Consider the following 24,295-nt stretch of genomic DNA (forward strand, 5'->3'; position numbering starts at 1 on the left):
CAGAATACAGACAGTTACATTTTGCTGAGCTGGCTAGGACTTCACTTTAGTATGATTTTTAGTCTTTGCTGCCATTAACTTCGTAAAAAATGGTGTAAGTGATCTTTGCTACCCTAAGTACTGCTAGTAATAAGCCTTTCATTATCTGAGTGCTTTTTTTCATAACACCTTTATTCCTTATTAGATTATGGAATGTCTGAATACTTCTAGTTATTTTTTTTTCTTTAGAATTGTGTATTGGTTTGGGGGTAACAAAAGTATTTGCAAAAGTCATTTTTATACTGAGAAAGGTATTCGGTGTAAGTATATTTACTTTTATTTGTTGAAAAAGCACTGTAGAATGAAATCACACTTCATTTGGTACCACATGCCTTATAGCTTCTGAGTATCTAAAGATCCATATTAGGGAAAATGAAATGAAAGCATTCTAGTTGCACATTACTGTCGGATGGAAAAGCTGCACTTCTGAGGCTGTTGTTACAAACTTGATGAAAAGCGGATTGGTACTATTTTGCTGACATCCATTTCCACAAACATCAAGCTTTCTCTCCCCCAAAATGAGTAGAAGGCAGTCAGAAGAAAAGTAAAAATGCTGATACTTCTATGTGGTTCTGTAGAAGGAGGAGGCTGAAACTGCAGGAATTAGTTCATCCTGGGATGAAAGATGTATTTAAGAAAACTTAAAATATACTTTTTAATTTAAAAAAAATAAAATAAAATTGCATCTTAGAGAAGGAAAGCTGCATTTCAGTGCATGGTAGCAGGCCCCATCAGGCTTAGTTCAGTATATTTTGAAATAAATATTTACATTGTCTTCCAAGAGAATTAATTTTGTTCCACAGTTTTTTGTCTTTGTCTTGGGTGGAAATTTGGATTGGCACCCTTTAGTTTAGGTGGGGTTTTTTGTATCACTGATAGGAAAGAGTGCTGCCTTTACAGTATCTCAGAGCTTCAAAAACATAACCATAAAAGGTTTCAAGGAGATTTGCGTTCTCTTTCCTGCTGTCTGACTTGACCTTATTGTGCCAGACTGAGTTAACAAGATTGCAGGCCATCCATTTATATTTTGGTGGCTTATCTTTCAAAAGAAAAGTAAATTAGTGTTTGTGGGCTTTGTAATCACAGACTTCACTTCTCACGTTCTTTCTCTCCCTGCTCCCCACCCCGCCTTCTGTGAGGTTGTGCCAGGTATATTTTCAATGCTATAACTGCAGATATTCTTAAGCAAACTGTCACAGCAGCTACTGTGTCCCTAAAGGAATGTGTGCCTCTTCCACTATCTGATATAACGGAAAGAAACAGCAGGCCTTGCTTTAAAAAGATTTAATCCTGGATTGCACATAGAGCATGCTCAGTGTACAGATTTGCATTAGTTGACTTTTTTTTTTCCCCCAGCAAAGGTATTTGATTTACAGAACTGTTTTGGTTTGGTTTGGTTGGTGTTTTTTTGTTTTTTTTTTTTTTTTTAAGAATTCTAGAATTTTCAGAAATGAAAAAGATTTATGGGAGTCATCAAACTGCTAACTTTAGAAGGAATTAATTTGGGTCAAGTTAGTCAAGATGATTGTTTAAGAGGGATAAGCTTTCTCGAAGTAGGACAGAAACTAGGGTTTTTCAAATCTTTGTGAAACTATTGCATTCTGACATGTAAATTTGTAAGGGGGGGGGTGTGTATTTTTAGGTAAGTTTATAGGCTTGTTTTACCCTGTTTCAACACTCAGACCCAAACTGGCTTCTGAGATATAGGCAGCAAGCCACAAGTGAGAGAGTATCTCGGAGAGTTTTGGGAGTATACTATTTCATAGTTACCCTGTCACCACCATCTGAATATAACCCGCACAAGACAGAAGATGGAGGAAGAGCTATTAGACAGTTATCTACATGAGAAGATAATTTAATTGTTATTCTTTAAAGAAAAAAAAAAGGAAAAAATTAAACTTTAAAAGGTAACAAATAGGTCATAATGGACAATAGAAAAATAATATGAAATGGTTTTCAGAAATCTTTGTGAAACATTTCTGTGAAATGGATGTACTCCTTGAAAATGTTTTGCTATGAGACCAATTAGTACTATTTTAATGGGAATATGTTTTGTTGAAACCTTCTGGACCAACTAGTTAAGAGCAGAAGGAGGGTCTCAAGACTGAAGCCTTTGCTTCACCTATCAGGCAGCACACGCATGTCCAGAATTTTCCCTTTAGCTGAAGTATTTATTTTTTCTGGTACAATTATGCTGACACTTAAAATCTCAGCAAAGTATTCTGGTTCTTTTACCTTGCCTATTCTCATCCTTAGTTTCGGAGTTGAGTTTAGACAAGTCCTAAGTCAGGACTATATGACCGAGTGGGGTGCTAGAACAAAATGTTCTGTCAGGGTGTCACCATAGAAACATTTGCACAGTATTGAGCTGCTTCATCCAAACGAGCACGTTCTGCATTTCCTAGAAATTGTCAGTGTAGATTGGCCTCCCTATTCTGAGTTACGTTTGCAGGTGAATGCTTGCTTACAAACAGAAAGGCTGTACTAATAATGAGAAGGTAGTTAAATAAGCAGCTTGTATGATTAAAAATTTTCAAAGTAACTTTGAAAGCAGCACTGAACTGTTAAAAGCCAAATTTAACCCTTCCTCAAATAAACACAGCTAAACTCTTAATGAAGTAAAGGTTTGTTGCTAGAAAACTGGGAAGAAACTTCCAAGACTTGAACTATTTTTTTTTTTTCCTCAGAAATGGCAACACAGAGGTGCATATAAATATCTAATTACTCTACAGTCTATAAAATCTAGAGTTACTCCTGAATCCTAACTGACCAAAGAAACCAGAGGCTGGAATGACTGACACTTTCTGTGATTGTTACGATGGCACCTCTTGACTTCCCCATCAGCCATCAGTTCCACAGCATGAGAGTTCTCAAGCAATGTGCCAGCTCCAGAGCTCTGCCCTGTTTACAGTGCTTGTTTTTTCTTAACATATTTGATTAATGCAGGCTTAAAAAAGAAGGGATTACAGGCTGGTGTGTGTTTATTTCAAGAGGATAAGCTTTAGCGCATTGCACAGCCATGTATATCTTGTGAACTACATATGGATTAGGAGTAGAAGTATATGCCGCCTTTACTTATATTAGTGAAATGTATCAGGTACACATTATCATCTTGCATATCTTAACCGTCTTTAAAACTGAAATTTTTTGATACTTGAGGCAGGTAGGGGTGGAGTAGGAGTGGTGAATGAACCATAGGCACCAAAGGCTGGAGGAAAAGACATGTTGTAAACCTGCAGGTAATTGGAATGACTACAGGGCAGCTAGAGAAGAAAATGGTTTGCCCTTCTTTCCAGAGCCTTAAGTGGGGGAGGAAGGGGTAACTTGCTCTAGGCCTCCTTGCAGACTGACTCCAGAGACATCTGGTGTGAGCCAGCTCTCTTCTTTCCCAGTGTCTTTGTTTTGTTGTATAATGGCAGGCCTCATCCTAAATTAGAACTGTTTTGTAATTGATTTTGTTGAATAACATGGCTTGATTTGGCTAAATACGGAAAAAATTCATGTTAGGAAGTAAAGAGTAAAAAATGTATTTTACTCGGTCTGTGGTATAATAACGTGTGCTCTTTGTATAACACGTGCTTGAACGTCCACATATTTTATTGTAAAAAAAGTCTAAATATGACACTTCCACAGAAGTAGTGTTTATTGTAGGCAGACTTTGTGAGAGACAGACCAGTGCTTTCTGGATTGGAGATAAATCGTACAGACCATTTGACAGTTTGACTTGTATAAACCTTGTAGCAAATGAAAACTTGTATAACTTTGGTCAGCTGTGTGTTAGGTTTTTATACAGGTGGAACAAGATGTGTTAATATGCTGGGAGTGCATTTTTCTTTACTGCTTTTTGCGAGATGTTAACTCCAGATAAAATTTTAAAATCCTGTTTCTCCTTTCCTGTTATAGAGTGGTAGAACAAGAAGCTCAGAGATCGCAGCAAGTTTCCCAGGACAGAAAAAGTCCCAGCAGAACCAATGGCTGCAATGAAAACAAGCCCATTGACATCCTGGAAATGCTTAGTAAAGCTAAGGATGAATACGAACGAGTAAGGACTCTCTTTTTTTTTTTTTTCTTTTTTTTTTTCCCTAACCTTATGAACAAGTAAAAACACTACTTCTGCTTCTGAATAAGGGGCTTAGGACATCATATGGAGTCCACTGAAATAGCATGTCCAGTGATTTCAGAGAGAGAGACGATAGAGAATAATTCCGATATACTAAATTGTCCTGTGCAATACACTCTCTAACCCAAGACTGCAAAGTAGTGCACCTAATCCATAATTTAATGGGTCTGTATATTCTTATGTTTGAATTGCTACCTTCGGGGGGGGGGGGGGGGGGGTGGGATAAAATTTTAAAAGCAGATACCTGGAGATGTAGACACAACAGAATATTTTTCTAAAATAGGTGCATGGGCTGCTTAATCTCAGTACTCATCTACCGTCTTGTTTTGTGAGATCATTGTCAAAGGAAATGTGAACAAATAGGTATATATGTAACACTGTAGAAGAACGTACCACTGAACATGTCTGGTTTTGTGATCTTGAAGTTCCACTATTGTAAATATTCCTTAGTGCTGATGCTTTGGTTTTTCAGTTTTTTCCTCTGTACTGAAAGTCACTGGAGGAGATCTGCTATGATTCATACTATAATCAAGAGTATTCATTGAGCTGCATGCTAAAATGCTTTGGCATGTTGAATAACGTAACAGAAGCCCAGAAACTTTGTGAACTATCCCATGTCTGTGATACAAGCACAGATGTACAATGACTTAGAGAGAAGGGGTAATGTGGAGAAAAAATTGTATTATAAAGCAGTGTGGGATTTGCACGTTGCATGAATTCATAAGTTTTATTTCTGTAATTATTACCTTAGTGGGGAACTTTTTGCCTACTTTTTCATTATTTTTCATTTTTAAGAAAGCCTATCTGGAAGCTAGTTTTTAACACATCAGCTGTGTTTTGTTTAAAGAGCAGGCATTCTCTGCCATTGTTTCAGTAGCCTTGTTTTCAGACTGATGCCTTGTTCCTTCCCTCAAGTACACTTTACTAGGAAGCAGTCTCTGATTTCAGGCAAGACAGGTTGAATACTGATTGTGTGATCCAACTTGAAATGTAGCTTGACGGACCCGTTTTACAATGTTTTCTACTGCTGTGAAAAAAATTGTGTCTCTGGGAATAGCAAATAAAAATTGTACCCAACAATGTCTGTCTCTTCTTAGTCTCGAAAGAAGTCTTGTGGTATTAGGGTTTTTATTAGGTATTATTTATTAGGTATCAGGTATTATTTTATTAGTATTAGGTATTAGTCTTGTGGTATTTAGTTATTCAGTACGTTTGTAGACTCTATGAAGCATATTTTTAATAGCTATAGACTAAGTGTAACAATACTGTTCCCCTATCCTTCTGTTCCCCAGTTTACTACTTCTGTCCTGTCTACTGTGTATCTATCTTTTTAATAAATTAATTGATTTCAGAAGGGTGAGTCTGGTATCTTTTGCCAGTGCTAAATTCATGAGTTTACATAATGGAGAATATTAGTTCTCTTAGGAAAGAATTACTTTATATAGTCCTGAGGACCAAATTCATACGTGCAGGATGAATATAAGGGTAGTATGTGGAAGATCCAAAAAAGGAAACAAAGATTCTGAACATGCCTCTCACCAAGTATAATAATACAAGAATGTGCAATAGTGAAGTAATGTGCGAGTAGAACATCGCAGAGCTGCGGTATGGTTTTTCTTGTTGTACTAGTGGGAGAAGAGTTAGCACATTAGTAGCGTGCTTGATTCCTTCCAGGATTTGCTTGTGCAGTAGGTCACAGCAGAGTTACTTTGAGTACTTGGGATTTGAGTCTTTGTAGGATTCTGGCTTGTTACAGTACAATGTGGGATGAGGAGAAAAGAATGAACACATGGATTAAACCTTGTACGAGCCAACTTAAATTGTCACTTTCTGATGTAGATTGAGGGCAGGCGAATGTGATAAACCATACAATATATTTGACCCAGGCTAGATACTAGTTTCTGAAAATCAGTAATGTGGTTTTTGAATGCTTTAAATACAGATTTAAAAAAAAAAAAAAAGAAAAGGCTTCTGATTCATCAGTGCTGTTTGGGGAGAAGGTGTCTTTGTACAAAGGCCAGCATTGTGGAAGTAGCAGCTTTTGTGAGGGCACAGAAGGAAGCATCAAAACCTGAATGACTCATCTTTCAATGTTTTATCAATTCAGAGAGATTTGAGGAAATTCAAGGCTTTTGGGGAAGGAAGAAAAAAAACCAAAATGAAAAGAAAACACACACCACAAGAACTTGCTGTTTTGGTAGTGCCCTCTTAGGGTGTGATGAAGCCTTTCTCCCTCTCTGTCCTTGCAGTATTGGATAATACGCATTTCCAACAGATAAATGGCTCTTAAAAATGGCTCAGAAAGGATATTCCAACTTGTCTTCTCCCAATTTTCAGCTCCTTTTCATGTGAGAGTACTGAAAAGCTTTTGCTAGAAACAAAGTTCCTAAGCATCTTGGATGAAGCTCTGTAGACAAGTAAAATACTGATAAACAGGCAATGGTATGCAGATTCTGTGGTGGACAGCCGACGTCTGTGGTGCCCGTAATACAATAGGGAAATATGCAGAGCATGGACTACAGTAGAGCTAATATGCTTGGGGTTTTTGTGTCTTGATCTTGATTAGTTGTTGTTATTGTGTGTGTTTCTTGATGCTTTTAGAACACTAGTGAAACTAGAATAATTATTTAATTTCCTTTGTGTGTGTGTGTGTGTATGTGAACTGCAAACTGAATCTGTTCAACGTAATCCCATAGCCTGCTATGACTGTAGTTATGTCGAAATTGCCAGATAAACAGAATCGAGCAATGCTGGTCACGTTTCAAGCAAACTTATTTGGAGAATGTTCTGTTGACCACCTCAGCTGTAGCAACAAACCTCTGGCACATTAATTTTGGAACTCCTTGTAGCCGAAGTATGTCAGTGTTAACATGATTAAGTAACCAACTTGTTTTGAAGGCTTCTTGAGAGACCTTTCCTGTCTTAATGTTGGGTTTTTTTAATTATTTTATGGCACTCGGTAATTACACATGAATTTGTATTTAGGAGCAGAAAGTACTTATCTGCCTGGTACACTCCAGATGGATCATACAGTAATCCTTTTGTGCAGCCCACATGAGATTGGCAGAGTGTCAGCATGAGAAGGGGGCAGAGAGAGTGAAAAAGAGATTTATGAAGGTCTGAGTGATTTAATCTAGGATTCCAAATCAGCTTAATCCTTCCAAGTACTCGCTACATCAAGTCCATATGTGAAAATGAATGAATTCTGAGATTTCTTGTTTTTAATGAAGTGAATGGATGCTTTTTATAGTGTGGTGTTTTGTGCGCATGTTTCAGTATGAGCATGGAAACATACTGCAGCTCATCCTCTAGTGAAAAGAAAACTATGCTTTGTCTGATTTTGTAACCGCAAGGCTTCCAGCATTTCAGGCACAAAGGGTTTTGACCTTCACGTTAGTGGCTGAAAGTTGGAAAGATGGGAGAAGTTGCTTTTCTCCTCTGTCCCTAAATCGCAATATGTAGTCTTGATTTTGTATTTATTGGTTTCAATTAGAAATTGAAAACAAAATAATAATAAAGTTCAGATTTGTTTTTTAACTTGTTGCTAAAAAGTTTAACCCGTATTTTGCTGCTGTGGGTAAATGACCAGAGCAATCATCATGTGTTGTGCTAATGTTCAGCTATATCATAGGCATAAGATGTAGTTTACCTATTGAAAGCTAGACTGTTCTACAGTTTGGGTTTTTTCACTGGTGATTTAAACTGTAATACAATTTCTATATTCATTTATGTGTATATTTATTAAAGATGAAAGTCAATCTGTAAACATACTGTCTGTTATAATGCAACTCTTGTCTGGTTTTTGCCTTGTTCGTGGAAGACCAAATTAACACCTTCTGAAAAGAGATGTACATGGTTAATTAAATCTGTGGAAATAAGTCGGTGACAAGCTCTCTTTCCAGCCACTTAGAATGATTTCTGACAGGATTTTTTTTTTTCTAAGCTGTTTCTAGTTTGGCTTCTTGATTTAATGAAGTGTAGCAAACTTCCTTGTTAGCAGCTAATGCAGATAAAGGATGTGAAAAGCCTGCCTTTTTTTTTCTTTTAATAATTTTCTTTCTTGCTGAAAAACGTATGAAGCCAGTTGTCTTTTTTTATTGTTTTTAATAATAAAGAGTAAAAACTTTATGACTATATACCAGATGGTGGATGTCTTGGTACGATTTTTATTTCCTAAAATTTGTGAATTCCACAGTGTCGTAAAAAAATCAGTACTCTGTACATTGTCTGTATTTCAGTCAAAATGCCATGTAAACAGGATTGTAGTAGTGGGTAAATGTAGACTGAAACTCATGTATTTGTGTTAAATTTTTTCCCCCCTTCCCCCCCAGAATCAGATTAGTGACTTAAGTATTACATCAAGTTCTGGAATGCAACAAAATGCAAATCCTTCAAAGCCAGAAAGCACAGAGCCTTCGGAACAAAAAATTTCATTACAAGTGCAAGAGCAGGTATGTTTCATCCAACTCTAAATAAGGTGCTATTTTTTTTTTCATTTAGTACTTTGTTTTGGTACCAAAATATTTATTTCTTAGAATGCCTGCAGTGTTGTCTGCTGAATGTGTTATCACTTTAAATAAACTAATGGGTTTGAAGACTTTTAGGATCCTAAATGCTGTCTTTTGACTTGGTATTTAAAAATATGAGGCTATGTCCACACTACTGTGAATATCCAATTATGTTTAAATGGGCTAACTTGGATTCTGGAAGATGTCCGTCCACAGTAACATGCACGATGACTTGCAGAGCCAGGAAGCAAGAAAAAATTACCTCTGCCACATTATTGGACTGAATATGCCATCAGTTAGCTGTACACGTTGTTGCAGTCTTCCACACGTGAACTCAAGCCCTATTTTCTCATGTCTGAGACATTTACTTAACGTTTGTCTGTGCTGCCTTGAAAGCTACAGCTACAGTCCTGCTAACTTAAATCAACAGTGAATTGCTAGCCAAGAAATGGAAAGTGCTTCAGTCATGGCAGCACCAAATTCTCTTTGGCGTAACTGAAAGTGTCTTTACCTATCTTCTCCCACGTTTCTGTAGCTTGCATTGAACCTCTGCTTGTATGACTGTTTGGTAATGAGATCAGTCAGCTTGGCCCATTCCTTCATACTTAGATTGTGGAAAAAGTGGGTATGGTTTTGTGTTGGTTTGCTTTGTGGCTTTTTATTTTGTTGGGGGCGGGGGAGGAGTGTTGTTTGGGGTTTTGTTCCTATGTTAAGAACTTTTTGACAGTATATTCCTTCCTCTGCAGGAAGGGAAATATTGGGGGGGGGGGGGGGGAGTCAGTGTTGTTGGGGAGGGATGTTGCTCAAATTGTAGTAATAAGAGCGCTGAGATCTATTTCAGGTAAGTGTTAGATACAACATGTTCAATCAGCACATATCCAAATATCTACAAATTCTAAAGGTTGGTGTTACTACTGTAATTAAAGTTTAAACCACAGTAAAAATGCTAGTGAAAATAACCTCTGCGTCATGTAAATGTTGTCTTTGAACCATGGGAAACTTGTTGCGAAATACGTAGTGTCATCACTGGAGTGACTGGAATAAGTAGCAATAGTTCAGTATTTGGCTCCATTTTCTAGTAAGCATTTCTGCACAAGGAAGCTGTACTTTTGAGAGATAAACTAAAAAAAAAAAATTCTGCAATAACTACATTTCCTGTAACACCTAAGTAACTTGGGTCTGCTTAGAGTGCCACCCAGTGGGCACGGAAAGGTCAGTAGTGGTCCTCCTCGGAAAATACCCCACTGAGGTAAGCTGCAAGGCCTGCCCCCCGTCCTTGCCATAGTTTACTGTCGTGTTTCTGATGCAATAAACCACTGTGTCGGAAAAATGAAATGCCCTATGAAAATGTGTGCAACCTTGCGCTTAGTACTTGTAAACAAAATACTTTGCAGTAGTAGTAATAATTTCCAGTACAGGTTAGGGCTAGGGTATGGGCAGCAGGAATCTGTTTTAGGGGATGGGGTAGTAACAGTTAATGAATTAAAATGGGGATGGGGAGTTTGGGCTCCTTGGCTGTCACAGTCCCCTCTACCCCCTCAGCAGCAGCTCTGCTTTTGGATCAGCACAAGTGATAGACTGACCCCGGCAGCCAGTTCTGCTTGCTGCATGCCTGGTCTTGAGACTTGGCAGCAGAGTTTCCTAGGGCTTTGTTTTAAAAGAAGATACTTTCTTTGGGGTCACTCCATGTAGACGGTACACCATGCATGGAATTGCAGAACAGAAATCAAATAACTAGCAAAGGAAAAATTGGGAAGATAAGATTCTAACAAATTGCTGTGAAGTAATTCAAGGGAAACAGTAGATTTATAGAACAGGTGAAATGGCATATTTTTAATTCTGTTGAGCTAGTTAAAATAACTGCAGAGATAGTGGAAAAAATTAATTGGGTAACATAAGTGATGATAATTCTGTAAAGCTAGTTAACTGGGTTCAAATATATTGCAAATGTGTTTGTTCTTAATCACGTTTTTAATAACATGGACAACTGGAAGACTACTGGAAAAATACTCCATTGCAACTGTAAAAATACATTTTTTTTAGTTGATTGACTAACTTTATTTTATTCTAAAGATATCACAGACTTGGGAATAAACATAAATGTTTTCTCTGTGATATTCTGAAGTTCAAGTTTTTTATCTTGGCAGTTCAAAATGAAAATCAGTTGTATCATGAAATGCTTTTGTGCCAGCAATCAGCAAAACTGAACTAGAACACTGAAATTAAACTTTATAGTGCCAGCTCTGCCTGCTAATTCATGTTTCAATACATCTGAAATGATTTCTGGAGGAACCCTCAGAGCAGCACTCTGTTCTTATCAAGATCATGTTGCCTTTTTGCAGGCCCTGCTGATAAGGGTCTTCATAACACGCTAAGTTGATGATACGCTCAAAATATATCTCAGCCAGAGCTGGGACAGGCAAAAGATGTGTTTTATACTTCAGGCTGGAAATTAACTTCATGTTTGAGACTGTATCCACATAAGCAGCTAGTCTGACTTGGATCAGAGCATGGTAGAGATCTCTGTTTATTACTTGAATTTTGTAATGTATTAATAAAGGAAAGCTAGTCAATTTATCATACTGAAGTGAAAAGCTGAGTTTGAAATGAGATGGAATAGTCATTTTTCTCTTAATGGGATCTTGACAGTTGAAGGACGGGTCTCCAGAACAGTAAGATCAGTGGAGAAAAGTAAGAACAACCTTCTAGGAAGACTTCCTAAAATAATTAACAAGGTTTATAAACTGTAGAATGTCTCAGCTGCAAAATAAAAGTGTGCCTGACTAAGCTAGCTAAAAATTAAACAATGGCAGCAGAGATTAGTAACCCGGGCAGAAGTCAATATGATTTCAAGCTCAAGGTTTTTTTTCTTAGGCTACTTGCATGCTACATGTACTGCCATACTTCCACTGCTGTTATCTGTGCTAGTAAAAGTAGAGCTAGCATAGCAATGTCACGGTACAGTAGTTTTCATAGTAAAATAGCATCTTTGTTTAGACATACCATCAGAATACACTGGAATTGTGCTGCAGGCCATTCAGTCTTCTGAACAGAATGTTGTATTTTAGTCCAGCTGTTTTACATAACTTTTGGTCCTGTGCAACCTAAAAAAAAAAAAAAAACCAAAAAAAAACCCAAAACCAAAAAAACCCAGGAAAATTTTGCGATTAAGGGTGTTAATAGTTGTTTCTTTTCTCTTTAGTGAAACCCATTTTTAAACATTTTCAGCAAAATATTACAATGATGATATCCTTAAAACCAGATTTTTCTAACAATGTCAGTGCTGTAGGCTAGAAGTATATTTTTGGGAGAGACTAAAGGACTGGTAGATGTAACTCTGTGTGTATATATACACACTTTTCAAGGAGATATTTATGTTTAGGTTTATACAAATTCTTTTACCTATTGTAACATGTATTGCATTGTTAATGAAAAGGGTGAGAAGAACTGTCTAGGCATGTATTGCTACATCAGCTGTATACCTTCAGGTTTCTCTGTTCCTTTCCAACCTTTTAGGCCATTTAATTATTTCGAACTCTATAAATTCTATGTGGATTTTGTTGAACATGTATGTTCTCCCCCCCCACCCCCCCAAAGTGCCTTGTGTAGTTAGGGCTGATCGATGATGGCAGGTGCCATCATAGTGACAGAATTTAGAGCCTTCCTCCTTCTTTACTACTAGCGCACAGTCTGTCCATAGAAGGCTGTAGAGACAAAGCTTACATAGACAGGATGTTCCTTGTAATTGAAATTGATTTCAAAATTCCTGTAAATAGGGCACATTTGATATCCAAACTGTATTTTAAATGCATTTGACCTAGTTGTCTTCCATAGTTTTCTTGAAATTGTCATAGGCCATGTGAGATGCACAGTGGTATGTACATTTCTAAATGGAAAACTTCCTTTTTGCTTCTTTCTAGCTGTTTCAGTCAAGGCAGAAGCATCTGACTTTGGAGGAACTGTTTGGAACCTCTGTACCAAAGGAACAGCCTGCAGCTCCGTATCCCAATCCAGAGAGAATGGAAAAGTTGCAGACTGACACCTCTTCCAGAGAGCAGCACAGTTTGCTCTTGCCTTTTCCCTTTGACCAGTCAACAGTAATACAACAATCACTAGGGAAATCTGAAAGTCCAAGCGTTAAAACCAGTGCCAATCCTTTGAATCAGCAGGAATGTTTAACACCTATGCTAATACCTCCAGCTTCAGTTTCCCAGCCTGATGTAAAAAATGTTTCAAGCTATTCAGTTCGTTTAAGCCCTGTTCTTAATTCAGCCTCGACAATGGAAGCTGCCCCTGCTCAGATGCTTCCTGGCCTAAAACAAAACAACAGTATAATGCACGTTATGCGGCAAGCTGCCAAGCAGATATCCCCACTAGTGAATCAGCTGCCATCTGAAGTGAACCATGCTCCACAAAATCTAATGGCTGGCCAAAGCCAGCTTATAGCACCCTTGACATCAACAAATACAGGAACTGTCTCAAATACATCCCATACAAGTGTTGATCTTCTCCAGAAACTCAGGTTGACCCCACAGCATGACCAAATGCAACAGCAGTCTCTCACTAAGACTTCCTTAACACCAAACATCTCTGCCTCGGTTGGCCAACTTGCAACACCAGAAAGCTTCAAAGAATCTCACAGTAAGCCATCAGCCTCGAACAGCAAGATAATCTCTCCCCTTCAGGTATTCTGTGGGTTTTTATATCCATGAAGCTTTAGACTGTTTTTAGACTATGTGTATTTTCTCTTGGAAAATGTGCTGTTATATATTAGCCTTTTAAAAATAATTAAGGACTTCCACTGTGTGATATTGATTGAATTGCTAACTTAGAAATCCAATTCCATTAGTTTTACATCATTAACATCTGCTATGAGTGACAGACCTGTCTGTAGAGGAGGAGGATTTTCAAGCTGGTGCTGTTAGGGGATGAATAAGTCCTATAGAATTCATCTGTACTTGTGTCAGAAAAATACTGCTAGGAACTGATGATCTGAGAAGGGACAGAAGGTTACAGACTGATCAGTGTAATTAGAGCTGATGCTGTGCAAGTCTAGCCTGTACCTTCTTTGAAGGTACAAAACTAACAGTTTCCTGTTTCTGGTTATTTTGCTTTGGATGTTTCAGTTTTGACCCCTTTCTGCTGGGGATGCCTGTGGGCTACCTTGAGATGCTGTTAGTTATTTAGCAAAATGGATCGTAAACTGATTCATTTTGTCTAATTGACCGCTGTGGTTTGTTTTATCCTAGTAGCGCTTACAAAGGACCTCTCAAACTTTCTATTTCTTGGAGGAGAATCTATTGTCTATGCCTTAATATAAGCCAAAGCAGTAAATTGGTTTTGAGAGACTAGGTGAAAATGTCATTGCTACTCTGTAAGGTTAATGTGTGTGGCTTTGTGTTGTAAATTATTTTCTAGCAATTAGTGTTGCTCTGCTGTATAATTGGCTGCTGGAGTAGTAAAGACATTAAAGGGTTTGGGTTATTGGATTTCTTTTTTTCTCCAAAGGGAGCAACTTTCTGTAGAGCCCACCTCTGAGGTTATCCAAAGACTTCTCTTTGTTTTGTTGCATTATTATTTTATTTTATTTTATTTACATTCATGCCGACTAAGCCAGTGTTGGATTGTGTCTTCTTGCATCTTGGGTACAATGATAATGCAAGAATAAAAAACATCAAACAAAACTACTTACAGTGACATCTGCATGAATTTCCTAATGTTAATTATTATCCAGTGCTGGCCACTGGGTTTTAACAAGATCTTTGGTAGCCCTGTCTGGCTCAGCTGCTACTCTTTGCTATGAATATGGTGATGACTTACTCATAAGAGATCTAATCAAAAGCTCAACTCTTCAGCCTGTAACTTGTCCTAAGCATTATTTTAGACTACCGTGTATTTTTCAAGTGTTGCTTTTCTGTCCTCAGAAGACTTATCCCTGTGTTAATGTTGAAGAAATGGGTGTGTTTTCATTATGCTGTTTTTCTAATTACCTTATTTCTAATCTGCTGTTGTTGAAAATTTTCAAGAAGGCTGTGACTGCTACATGCTAGGATTATTTCACTAGCGATCACCTTTCTGAGATGTTTGGACCGATTCATTTTGCAGAGGGAGGAGGAGGTCCAAGTGCAGCACTGAGCAGCTATCTTGATCTAGTATTGAAGAACTGTACATTCTGAGCAGTATTTTTCTTTCGTGTACTACTAAACCTTGGTACAGAAACAACTGAAGATTGTGACATCTTTGAGCTATTAGAAAAGCTGGCTGGGTTTATCCATAACTGCCCTTGACTGTGTTTGTTTAACGTCTGCTCGATAGCCTTGGGCATTAGCTCTTCATATGCCAGTCTTACAGCCTTTTTTGCCTTCCACCATGTCCACTGTGTGTACATATTTTAATTAGAAAAAATTCTCCATAGTCCAAATATACTCTTAAACTAGCAAAAGACTTAACTCTTCTGTAATTAGAGTGTAAGAATTTGATCTTGTGCTTGTTACCACTTCATAAAGCTAATTTTATTTTTGTCGTTAAGGACTATCAATTCCCTGAGTGTTTTTCATTGCAGTTCAAGTAAGCTAAGTACTGTCTGCTGCGAAGGGTTTTTCCTGTTCTGCGTTGCCAAGAGGTATTCCAAATGGCTATAACAAGCCTTTTGAAGAATGCCACAGGAATTTACTAAAGTACCTTATCTACATGCCTTTTATTGTGTTTGCTAATATTTTATAATACTTGAATTTTATTATATTATAGTCTTGAAATCTGACTAAAGAAATATCTGGATGCTGTTTGTAGAGATATAAAATACTTTTGAAATTCTAGCAGAAAACAGCATTTAATTTTTGTGGAGGTGATTAGATCAAACTCCTAGGAAAAAAATACTGAATTTAACCGTCCTGGCAATTTACCAAACTGATTACAAGGTACTGAACTCTTCACTTTGTACCATTTGTTTTGTTCCCAGTTTCAGTGTTTTAATGTTTAGATTATTTTTTTTTTCCACTGTAGTAGTCTTTCCTCAGAAGTGTTTTGTTATGCCTTTACAGGTTGGCTGTAATATTGAAAGCATAAAACATAAATTCAAATCTGTCCTCTTTTTCCTACTTCCCATTGATTATATCAGTTTTACAAAATGGATTGAATTACACCTAAAATCTGTTGAAATTTGCATTTTTGTGCTTTCATAAAAACAGAGAACCACCACTGGAAATTGAGCTATGGATGCTAACTTGTGAATTATGCTTTCTTTTTAACTTAGACTGTACAACAAAACAAGGAATCAGAAGTATTTCCACAGCCGAAGACTTTGTCTAAAGCAAGCCAAGTAAGTGAGTAAATACTTCTGCTAATTGTTTGTGGGTTTTCTTAAAAAGGAAAAAAAAAAGGGGGGGGGGGGGGAGGGAGGGAGTGTAAAACTGTGGTAAGCAGTTGGTATCTCAAATAGTCGTTGTCCACTGGCCATATTTAAGGTGCTGTTACGGAGCAGAAACATGCTGTACTGAAGCAAGGGGGAGTTTCTGTAGACTGCTATGAATGAGTACACTTTTTTGTCGTACAGTGCCTCTTATTGTTGATGCTAATGCAGAAATGAGAATACAATTTTGGATCTGCAATCTTGCATTCATTTTGTACCATTTGAACTGGTTTTTTTATCTTGTAAGCAAGCAGTAGGCAAGCACTTGTAAGCAAGCACTAATGCTATAATATTGCAGTAGGGTCTATTAGCCTTAGCCCTACCTTAAGCACCCCAGAGGCACAAAATGCAATCCTTGCCTTGCTGTCCCTTCCAGTTTTCCTGAGGTACCTTGTATTTTATGAAAAAGACACCATGCAAAAAAAAAAAGGGAAGATAGAGGAAGAAAATAATAACAAGCATTGTTACTGCAAAACTTTCTAATAGCAAGTTTTAGTGGTCTGAATACAGATTTAACTTTATTAGAACTGCCGTTGAATAACAGTTCAAAATAACGTCAATATAAAATTTCAGGTTGCAGTTAAAAAAATAACTGGTATTAGTCAAGTCTTCAAGAATTGTTTTTAATTGCCTTTTTGTTATGTATTCTTTGCAGGATGCCATCTGTAATTTAATTCTACTTTTCCTTTACCCATTCCCTCCTTTTTCAAATCTGCTAAGTTGCCTCAGTCTTGTCCAACTTGCACTACATAGAAGCAGTTTTAGTAGCATGCTCAGATCTGATTGTGAAGGCAGTAAAAATGGTCCTGCTTAAAGTAAAATGCTGTTTTAGCTACTGGCCTGCTATAAGACAAGCTATACAGTCTGTTCACGACACAGTTGGTAAATAGTTATCTAAATAAAAGCATTTTACATGGATTTTGGAATTTTAAGAAACACGTGCATGTTGTGTGGTAAACTACACTTGTTGGTTTAAACACGTTGTCTTCAGCTGAAATCCCACGCTGTAAGTCTTCACAGTTTTGACTATAACAAAATCAATTTGCCAGTTCTACTGTTGTTGATGTTGTTATATACGTGTTACCTTTAGATGGCTTTGCAGTTTCTTTTCTTCTGAAGATTTTTGATTATCCAAGGGGAACTCTTTCTGCTGACGTATCAAACATCTTTACATATCACATTTAGTCTTGCTTTCTTTTGAGTGAGATTGGCTTGTTTATTTTCTTTTTTTTTTTTCACCATGTTGGTCATTCTGGAAGCCTGAGCAAGATGTAGATTATCATACTGAATAATAATTGCAGTTATCAGGAGATGTCAAGAGCTGCTCAAAGCTGATGTTTATTCCTGTCCACTTTATGCAAATATAATATTCCTATGCATTTGCAATTTATGTTTAAAAGGAAAAGTGGCAGAGGCAGCGTGTGGATTTCTGTAATGAAATGGACACAGACCTGTGGAAGAATGAGGTGGGAAGATGGTCCTCAAAATATTCGCATCCCCCCAAGGGAAAATGCACTTAGAATATTTCAATGTACTACAATGCTTTAATTATAACTCATCAGTCATTTTAAATATCTTTGAGATACTTTACTTTAAATTATAAGTGTCTTTGTTGGAGACCATAGAAGTAAGGGGATGGAAAGCAGGACTAGCCTTTCTGTAAACTCCTAAGGAAAACAGTAAGTGGCAAAACAACTACAGGCTCCTTCGATTACCTAGGTGAAAAGCTCATCTTATTCTATGTGTTATGCCTCAAAAATTCTGGAAGGTGGCAACCACATGAGGAGGAAGGAGTCTGCATACAAGAATATTGAAGACTGTTACCTTCTTCAGCTTTTAAAATGAGAATTACTATTGATATTAATCTTCATAGGTAGATATTTCTTCATTAAGAGCAGCTATTCTGTAATATCTGACTGAATAATAGTGGCTACAATTTATTTATTTTTTTATGCTCGTCTCTCCAGCCTTTATAACAGCATTCATTCTTACTGGACACGATGCTTATTAATTTTCTGTTCTTTTACAGGTTGCACCTCCGCAGTTTGTTACAGCCACAACTACAGTAACGCCTTCAATCCTCCTGTCTCCTAGTGTTTTTCAGCAATCAGCTACAAAAGCTACTGAAGTGGAGAATAAAGCCAATTCTTCTTCGCCTTTAACACTTGGAATAACAGAAATTCAGCCTATACCTCCTACTGTTCTCAGTAGGTCTCAGCTTCAAGAAGCACTGATACATCTAATAAAGGTCCTGTCTTTACAGAGCTCATTTTCTGAGGGATGGGGTTCCAAGTACAGTAGCCAGTACTGAGAAATTCTGTACCCCTATAATGCCTTTTGCCCTGAAACATTACAAAAGTTGTTCCTTTCTGTTGGAAGGGGTAGATTACTCCGCACTGTACACATAGTATGGCACAGCTTGCTCCTTTTGGTTGCGAGATGGAGGACTTGGAAGGACTGAGCTGTACATCAGATGTGTCCTTTCACATCCATATGAATTTGTGGACAAGTGAGGAAAAAGTTGCACTAGTAGAAGCCCTGGTATGGGGATGGGGGGGTTGGTTTTGTTGTCTTTGTAAGCGTTCCTGCTTTTCCAAGGAAAACTTTTATGATTCCAGTTCCCTAGAACTGTTCCTGATCTTTAACTGAAGTATGCGTCTTTGAAATGGAAAATGCAAAGTTCTAGTTCCGCTATTTCTAGGGACTAAAAAGTTCAGTTGAATTAAGTCTGTGATGTTGGGAGTAGCCATGCAGTGAGATCATTTTGACCTCTAATGTCACGGCGAAGTTGCCATGAATGACAAACCGTTCTTCGTCAACTCAGAATTCTCTTGTCCCCTCCATGCTGATGTTAGTAGAGCTTACACCCAGAATGCAAGTCTAAAAATAGCAAACCATATCATCCCAGCGATAAAGTTGTTAGGACCAAAAAGGGCCAGTACCGGATCCCATCATCAGCTAGGCTGCCTGATTTATAACTATGTTGTTCCTTTTTGCACAACATTTTTGTGTATTGGTGTGTGTTTGTGTTTTGTTTTGGTTTTTTTTTTCCTCTTGAAAGACTTAAACTAGCTTACTTCTAAGTCTTGCAACTGAGCTCAACTGCCAGAAGTTTTATTCTCATTAGAGACATAGCGCACCGATTCTCACCCCGCAGTCTGAAGAACATCATTGTGGTGACTTCAGAGAGCCGATTGGAATATTTGTCTCTAATCTTCTCTTATAGAGAATATAGACAAGTAGCTGAATGAAGACCAAAATAGGCATACCCTGCAGCATGGGAGTACTTGCACAGCACTTCAAGCAGGATACCAAATTTGCTATGCAGATCTTGTAAAAAGAATATTACATCTTCAAGCTAGGTGATTAGATACCAGTTTTGTCAACTTGACATTTGAAGGAATTAAATTCAGGAAGTATTTCTAAATATTGTCTGTAGGTTAAATGAATTCACTTCCCGGTCATTTGACATGAGAATTCTTGTATAACACACTGCAATCCCTTTCAGGCTGGTCTGACAGACAGAAGTAACATTATTTCTGACACTCATGCAGACTTTATTTGGGGGCCTGTACACAGGATGGAATTCCCTGTGTTTAAGACTAAGGTTTGGACTCTGGAGAGAGGTGAAATTATGCGGCTGAGGCTGACCTAGTGACCCCTGTTCTGTTTGTTTGAGCATCCAGTGTGCTTAGTGATCCCTTTAGCTATCTTACCAGCTTCAAGGTTCAAAGGCTGTATGTTGTCCAAAAAGCATTGCTGTTTGTACAAGCATGCAGCTAGTTCCCTTCTCTTAGCTCTCAGATAGCTAGCACTACAAGGAATCCTTACGCGCAACTTAAATGGCATTAAAGTAAACTTTTTTTGCATAGTTTTACTAATGTTTCTAATGTGTTGGTTTTTTTTTTTTTTCCCTGCAGAATGATTCCCATTTTCTCAGCACTATTCATGAAGTCTACTTGCAAGTCCTAACCAAGAATACAGACAACATTAAGCTATAATAGAAGCTAAATCTACTTAAAATATATCAATTTTAGAAACAATTATGCCTTGTCTATAAAACCAATATTTTTGTAAAAGAATATTTAATTTTCAACTTCTTGAATTTGAACCTGTTAGGAAAGACTATTCCTTAAATACTTATGAAAGTAATGTTCTCAGAAGCGATCTAGGTTTTCACTGTGATCATCACCAGCAAACCTTTTGTTTTTATTGGGGAGGGCAATTAAGTTGCATTTGAGCTCTCATTAGCATTAAGTGAATGTGCAAATGTTTGCTCTGGCTTTCACTCCTAGCTGTATTCACTGTTCAAGGATTACAGACTCAATACTATTTAAACCAGCAAATACATAGTACAGTACAGTACACTACACCACACCACACCAAAACAAAATTCAGTTGTGGGAACCTCGTCCCAGTTCGAAGGACTGAGGAAAAGGAGAGCAAAATGCCTTGTGATTAAGTTGGCAGGTGTGGGGAAGGAACGGATCTGGAAGCCAGGCCTCTGGAGCTCAATCTTTAACAAAAGGTTTATAAATGTGATTTGCTCAATATGTTGACAGTCTCTAGCTAATGCACATAAATTCATCTTTTAAATATTCCATTTATCTTATTTGCTTCTGCATTGCTGACATTAAACAGGTATCCAAGTGATTAAGGCCATTTTCTTTAAAAAGGCAAAATTTGAAGTATGCAAAATCCTCAGTGATTGTAGCATTACTTTTTTTTTTTTTTTGGCAACAGAGTAGTTCTGTTGCATCTTGAAGTTCGCTTGTTTTAAATTTATAGTTAAGAGACCACTGCTGGAAGACCCTCTTCCTGTTCAGCAGCATTGGATGTAATTTAAATACTTTGTTTCCCTTTTCGCTTAAGAATGGACCATGTCATAGTTGGCATTCATTCCTCAGTAGGGTTGGAACTGCAGTGTTGAAAACCGTGCAGATGGGGAACAAATGCATCCTTTTCTTCTGTTGCTCTCTCCCCAAACTGTTAGTGCACGCTTCATAGTCTGAAGTTTATCTAATTAAAATGTTATCACTCCTTATATGTGATTTAGTAATTCACTGTTCACTACTGTAAAAATTTAACTGGATACTTTCCCATTTGAAATCAGAAAATTTCTAATTATAGTTTCTTATGCTGCCGTGTTGGTTTACCCACGGGTTGTATTTATTTCTGAAAGGCATGCAAAGGTAATTAATAAGACTTCAGATCCCACCTTTCTCCAGCAATAGTAGTTTTAAAGGATGCTTTTCCAGTAGAAAAGTTTTGGTTTATTGAGTAAAAAGATAATCTGTAGTGAGTTATGATGCACTGCTTCTTTCTTTTCCCTCAAGCACTATTGAAATATGAAGAAAAAAATTGTTTGGCTCCTTACAACATATATGTATGTATATATATCCTAAGGATTAGTTAATGTTGACGTAGTCAAGGTGCATGGTCATTTCATTGGAAACTAGTAATTGAGCTTTAACTGTGACTTGTTCACAAATCGGTATGTTTTAGATACACAGATATTTACATTTTTATGTATTTGATCTATTTTAGTTTTTTTCATAGCTTTTTAGTGGAAAATATATTTTGTTTAGCACTACCTGCCTTCTTGAAAAGCTCTTCTCAGCCTTTGAGTTCAGTGTTTCCAGTTCCAATAGATAGTATTTTGTTAGAAAAATGTGCAAGATTCAGGGAAAGATGCTAGTGTCATGCACATTCATCAAGAAATATATTGGCTTTAATGGTAGCATTTGAATTCAGCAATATAAACTCAGCCTTGTTAAGGAAGATCGGAGCTTTCTACGTAAATTCTAGAGTTATAATACTGTGTATGCACATAAAAAATAACTCAAATAGATCTAAGGTCAAAACTAATTTGTGTTGTTGGGTTTTTTAGAAAAAGTTTCACTAAAAGGGACAAACCAATGAGCAGTTCGTCTGAACAAAAATGGATAGCCTAAACCAAATAGAGAGTTGCTTTTTATCTGGATTTAGCGAAGATGAAGTCTGTAACTTCTCACTTCTTATGGACAGCTTCTGGTTTCTTCAAAGGAAGATTTGATAAAAGTTTCTAAGAATAGAAATATTGGAAGCTGATAGTGCATATTTGTACTGTTTGCTAAATTCAGTCGTATCCAAAGGTCTGTAGAAATGATAGGAAGGAGTTGTATTTTGAGTTCTTCAGTCATATGCAGTTGACAAAAGTAATACTGTTTAGAGTAGCAGTGCTGTTACGAGAGTTTGACTCTACTTTGAATATCCTTAACTTGTTTCTAGCTGTCCAGGGGGACACCCCCCCCCCCCCCCCCCCCCCCAGCAGTTTGCAGATCCTTACTTTACTTTGGTTCTGTAGTGTACTACTAGCAATACATGATTGGTTTACCTCCCCCCCGCCCCCAACTTTCAAAATGAATTGGAAGAGAAACAGAGTTGAAATCATAGTTACTAGGCAGACATTTTTACAACAAGCAAACCTGTTGATCGAACACCTGCACACGTTTGTTCTACACTCTCTATGTGTAGCCAACAGACACTGGAACCAACCTAGGTGTCATGCAATACACCGTAGAGATTTATGACAAGTGCCAGGGTAGTGGGTTTAACAGACAAACCTCGTTACGTTGCATTGTAAAACACAGGCTCAACTACAGTGTAAAACTTGAATTTTTTTTTTTTAAATGTGGACTGTGTTTATTTAACTTTTTTCCTGATTATTTTAACTTTTTGTATAAATCTAAAATTACTAGCTTGCGGAAGTGCTTGATTAGTGTTATCCGCATGTAAGGATAACTACTGCGTAGCAAGTTACCATGGGTCATCACAGGAAATTATTGTAACCATTTTCAAGTGACACTTTTTTTTTTTGTAAAATTACTGGCTTAGTGGAATTTTACCTATTAGTTCTGAGAATTAAAAGATCATTAGTTTAGACTGTACTCCCCAAAGTAATTAATTGTATTATTTAAGCATGTGTGTTGTGGCTAGCATTAAGTCACTTAAAAAAAAAAAAAAACGCCAAACTCAAACGTAATCAAAGACAGTTTTAAAACCTACAGCTGCTGAATAGTTCAGGAAAATCAAAATTCTCAGTTTTGTAGTTAGACTTTATCTGCCGTTATTTAACAATGCAAAGTTTATATGAAAGGTGCCTAACAGCTATTAACTTAAAAGCAGTGTATCTTTCCAAATTAAACAAGATTTGCAGAATGATTGAATAAAGTTAAAAAAAATTCAAGTGATTCATCTTGATTTCATATAAAATGTTTAATTCTGTGTATAAATACTCAATATAATATTTAAACACTCACTGCTGGATGTTTTTCATTTTTGCTTGCATTTCTAATTGCTTCATTTTGGTATATTTCTGAAACCCATTATGCCATGTGTAGTCACTGATATAATTTTTGAAATATTTTTGAAAACAAACTAATTTGAGACGTCTTGTTTTTAAAAGTATTCTAAACAAACCGGCCACCTTTTTGCCAGGTATTTGGGTTGCTTTGTACAGCATATCTTAACAGGAGGAATGTGTGCAATATATGTCACCTCAGTTTTGTCTGGCAACGTTATGAAAATGTTAAGATGCAATATCTTCCGTTCACTTCGTTAGAAAAACTGCAGTATCTCTGATTTGGTAGTGTATTTATTTTTATCTATTCAGTGTATGGGCATATGGCTAGTTAGGTTTTTTTATGTACATTACATGCTTTTAGTAATTTCTGAGTTTTATCACTTCCATGGATGCACCAGTTGTACCCATTTGCATGTTCTTTCAATACAAAGACCATGGGGAAGGGGAGCTTCAGGAAAGATTTCTGGAAACTGGAATGAGAATAATTGTAAGTCAATAAATGTAGATACTGCATCATTAATGTTTTTGGTATGGTATGGATTTTATAGCACCTATGTATGTTTGCAGTTATTAAGTTATTGCGTAAATGTTTAAGAATGAGCATTTTTTCATCCAAAATTTTGTATGTTTGCAGATATATTTTTGTAATAAAACTTCAAAACAATTGTTTCAGCACCTCCTAAAAATCTTCCAATGTTTCCTTTTATTTCTAGAGCTCTAGTAGCCTGCTAGAAGGGTAAGTTCAGATTTTATTTAGGGTTAATATTTTCCAGAGAAGAAACTCAAACTCCTTACTTCATACTGGGGCAAAAACCAATTGCATTTGTTCAGTAAAGAAAATGCAGCATGCCTGCTTGAAGGACAGCTGAGAATAG

General features: G+C 37.0%; 1 protein-coding gene across 1 annotated transcript in view; it reads left to right on the forward strand.

The window, feature by feature from the left end:
• DCP1A (decapping mRNA 1A) overlaps window positions 1-24,094 on the forward strand; it is a 39,006-nt gene extending 14,912 nt beyond the window's left edge. The window contains exons 5-10 of the mRNA XM_075513818.1: window positions 3,943-4,081; window positions 8,491-8,610; window positions 12,588-13,352; window positions 15,920-15,985; window positions 18,105-18,323; window positions 19,996-24,094. Coding sequence (XP_075369933.1) covers window positions 3,943-4,081; window positions 8,491-8,610; window positions 12,588-13,352; window positions 15,920-15,985; window positions 18,105-18,323; window positions 19,996-20,076 — 1,390 coding nt within the window. The 3' untranslated portion in view covers window positions 20,077-24,094. The remainder of the gene's footprint in view (window positions 1-3,942; window positions 4,082-8,490; window positions 8,611-12,587; window positions 13,353-15,919; window positions 15,986-18,104; window positions 18,324-19,995) is intronic.
• The last annotated feature ends 201 nt before the right edge of the window (window positions 24,095-24,295 follow it).

The sequence above is a fragment of the Mycteria americana genome, chromosome 11 (assembly GCF_035582795.1).
Source record: "Mycteria americana isolate JAX WOST 10 ecotype Jacksonville Zoo and Gardens chromosome 11, USCA_MyAme_1.0, whole genome shotgun sequence".
Taxonomy (NCBI): domain Eukaryota; kingdom Metazoa; phylum Chordata; class Aves; order Ciconiiformes; family Ciconiidae; genus Mycteria; species Mycteria americana.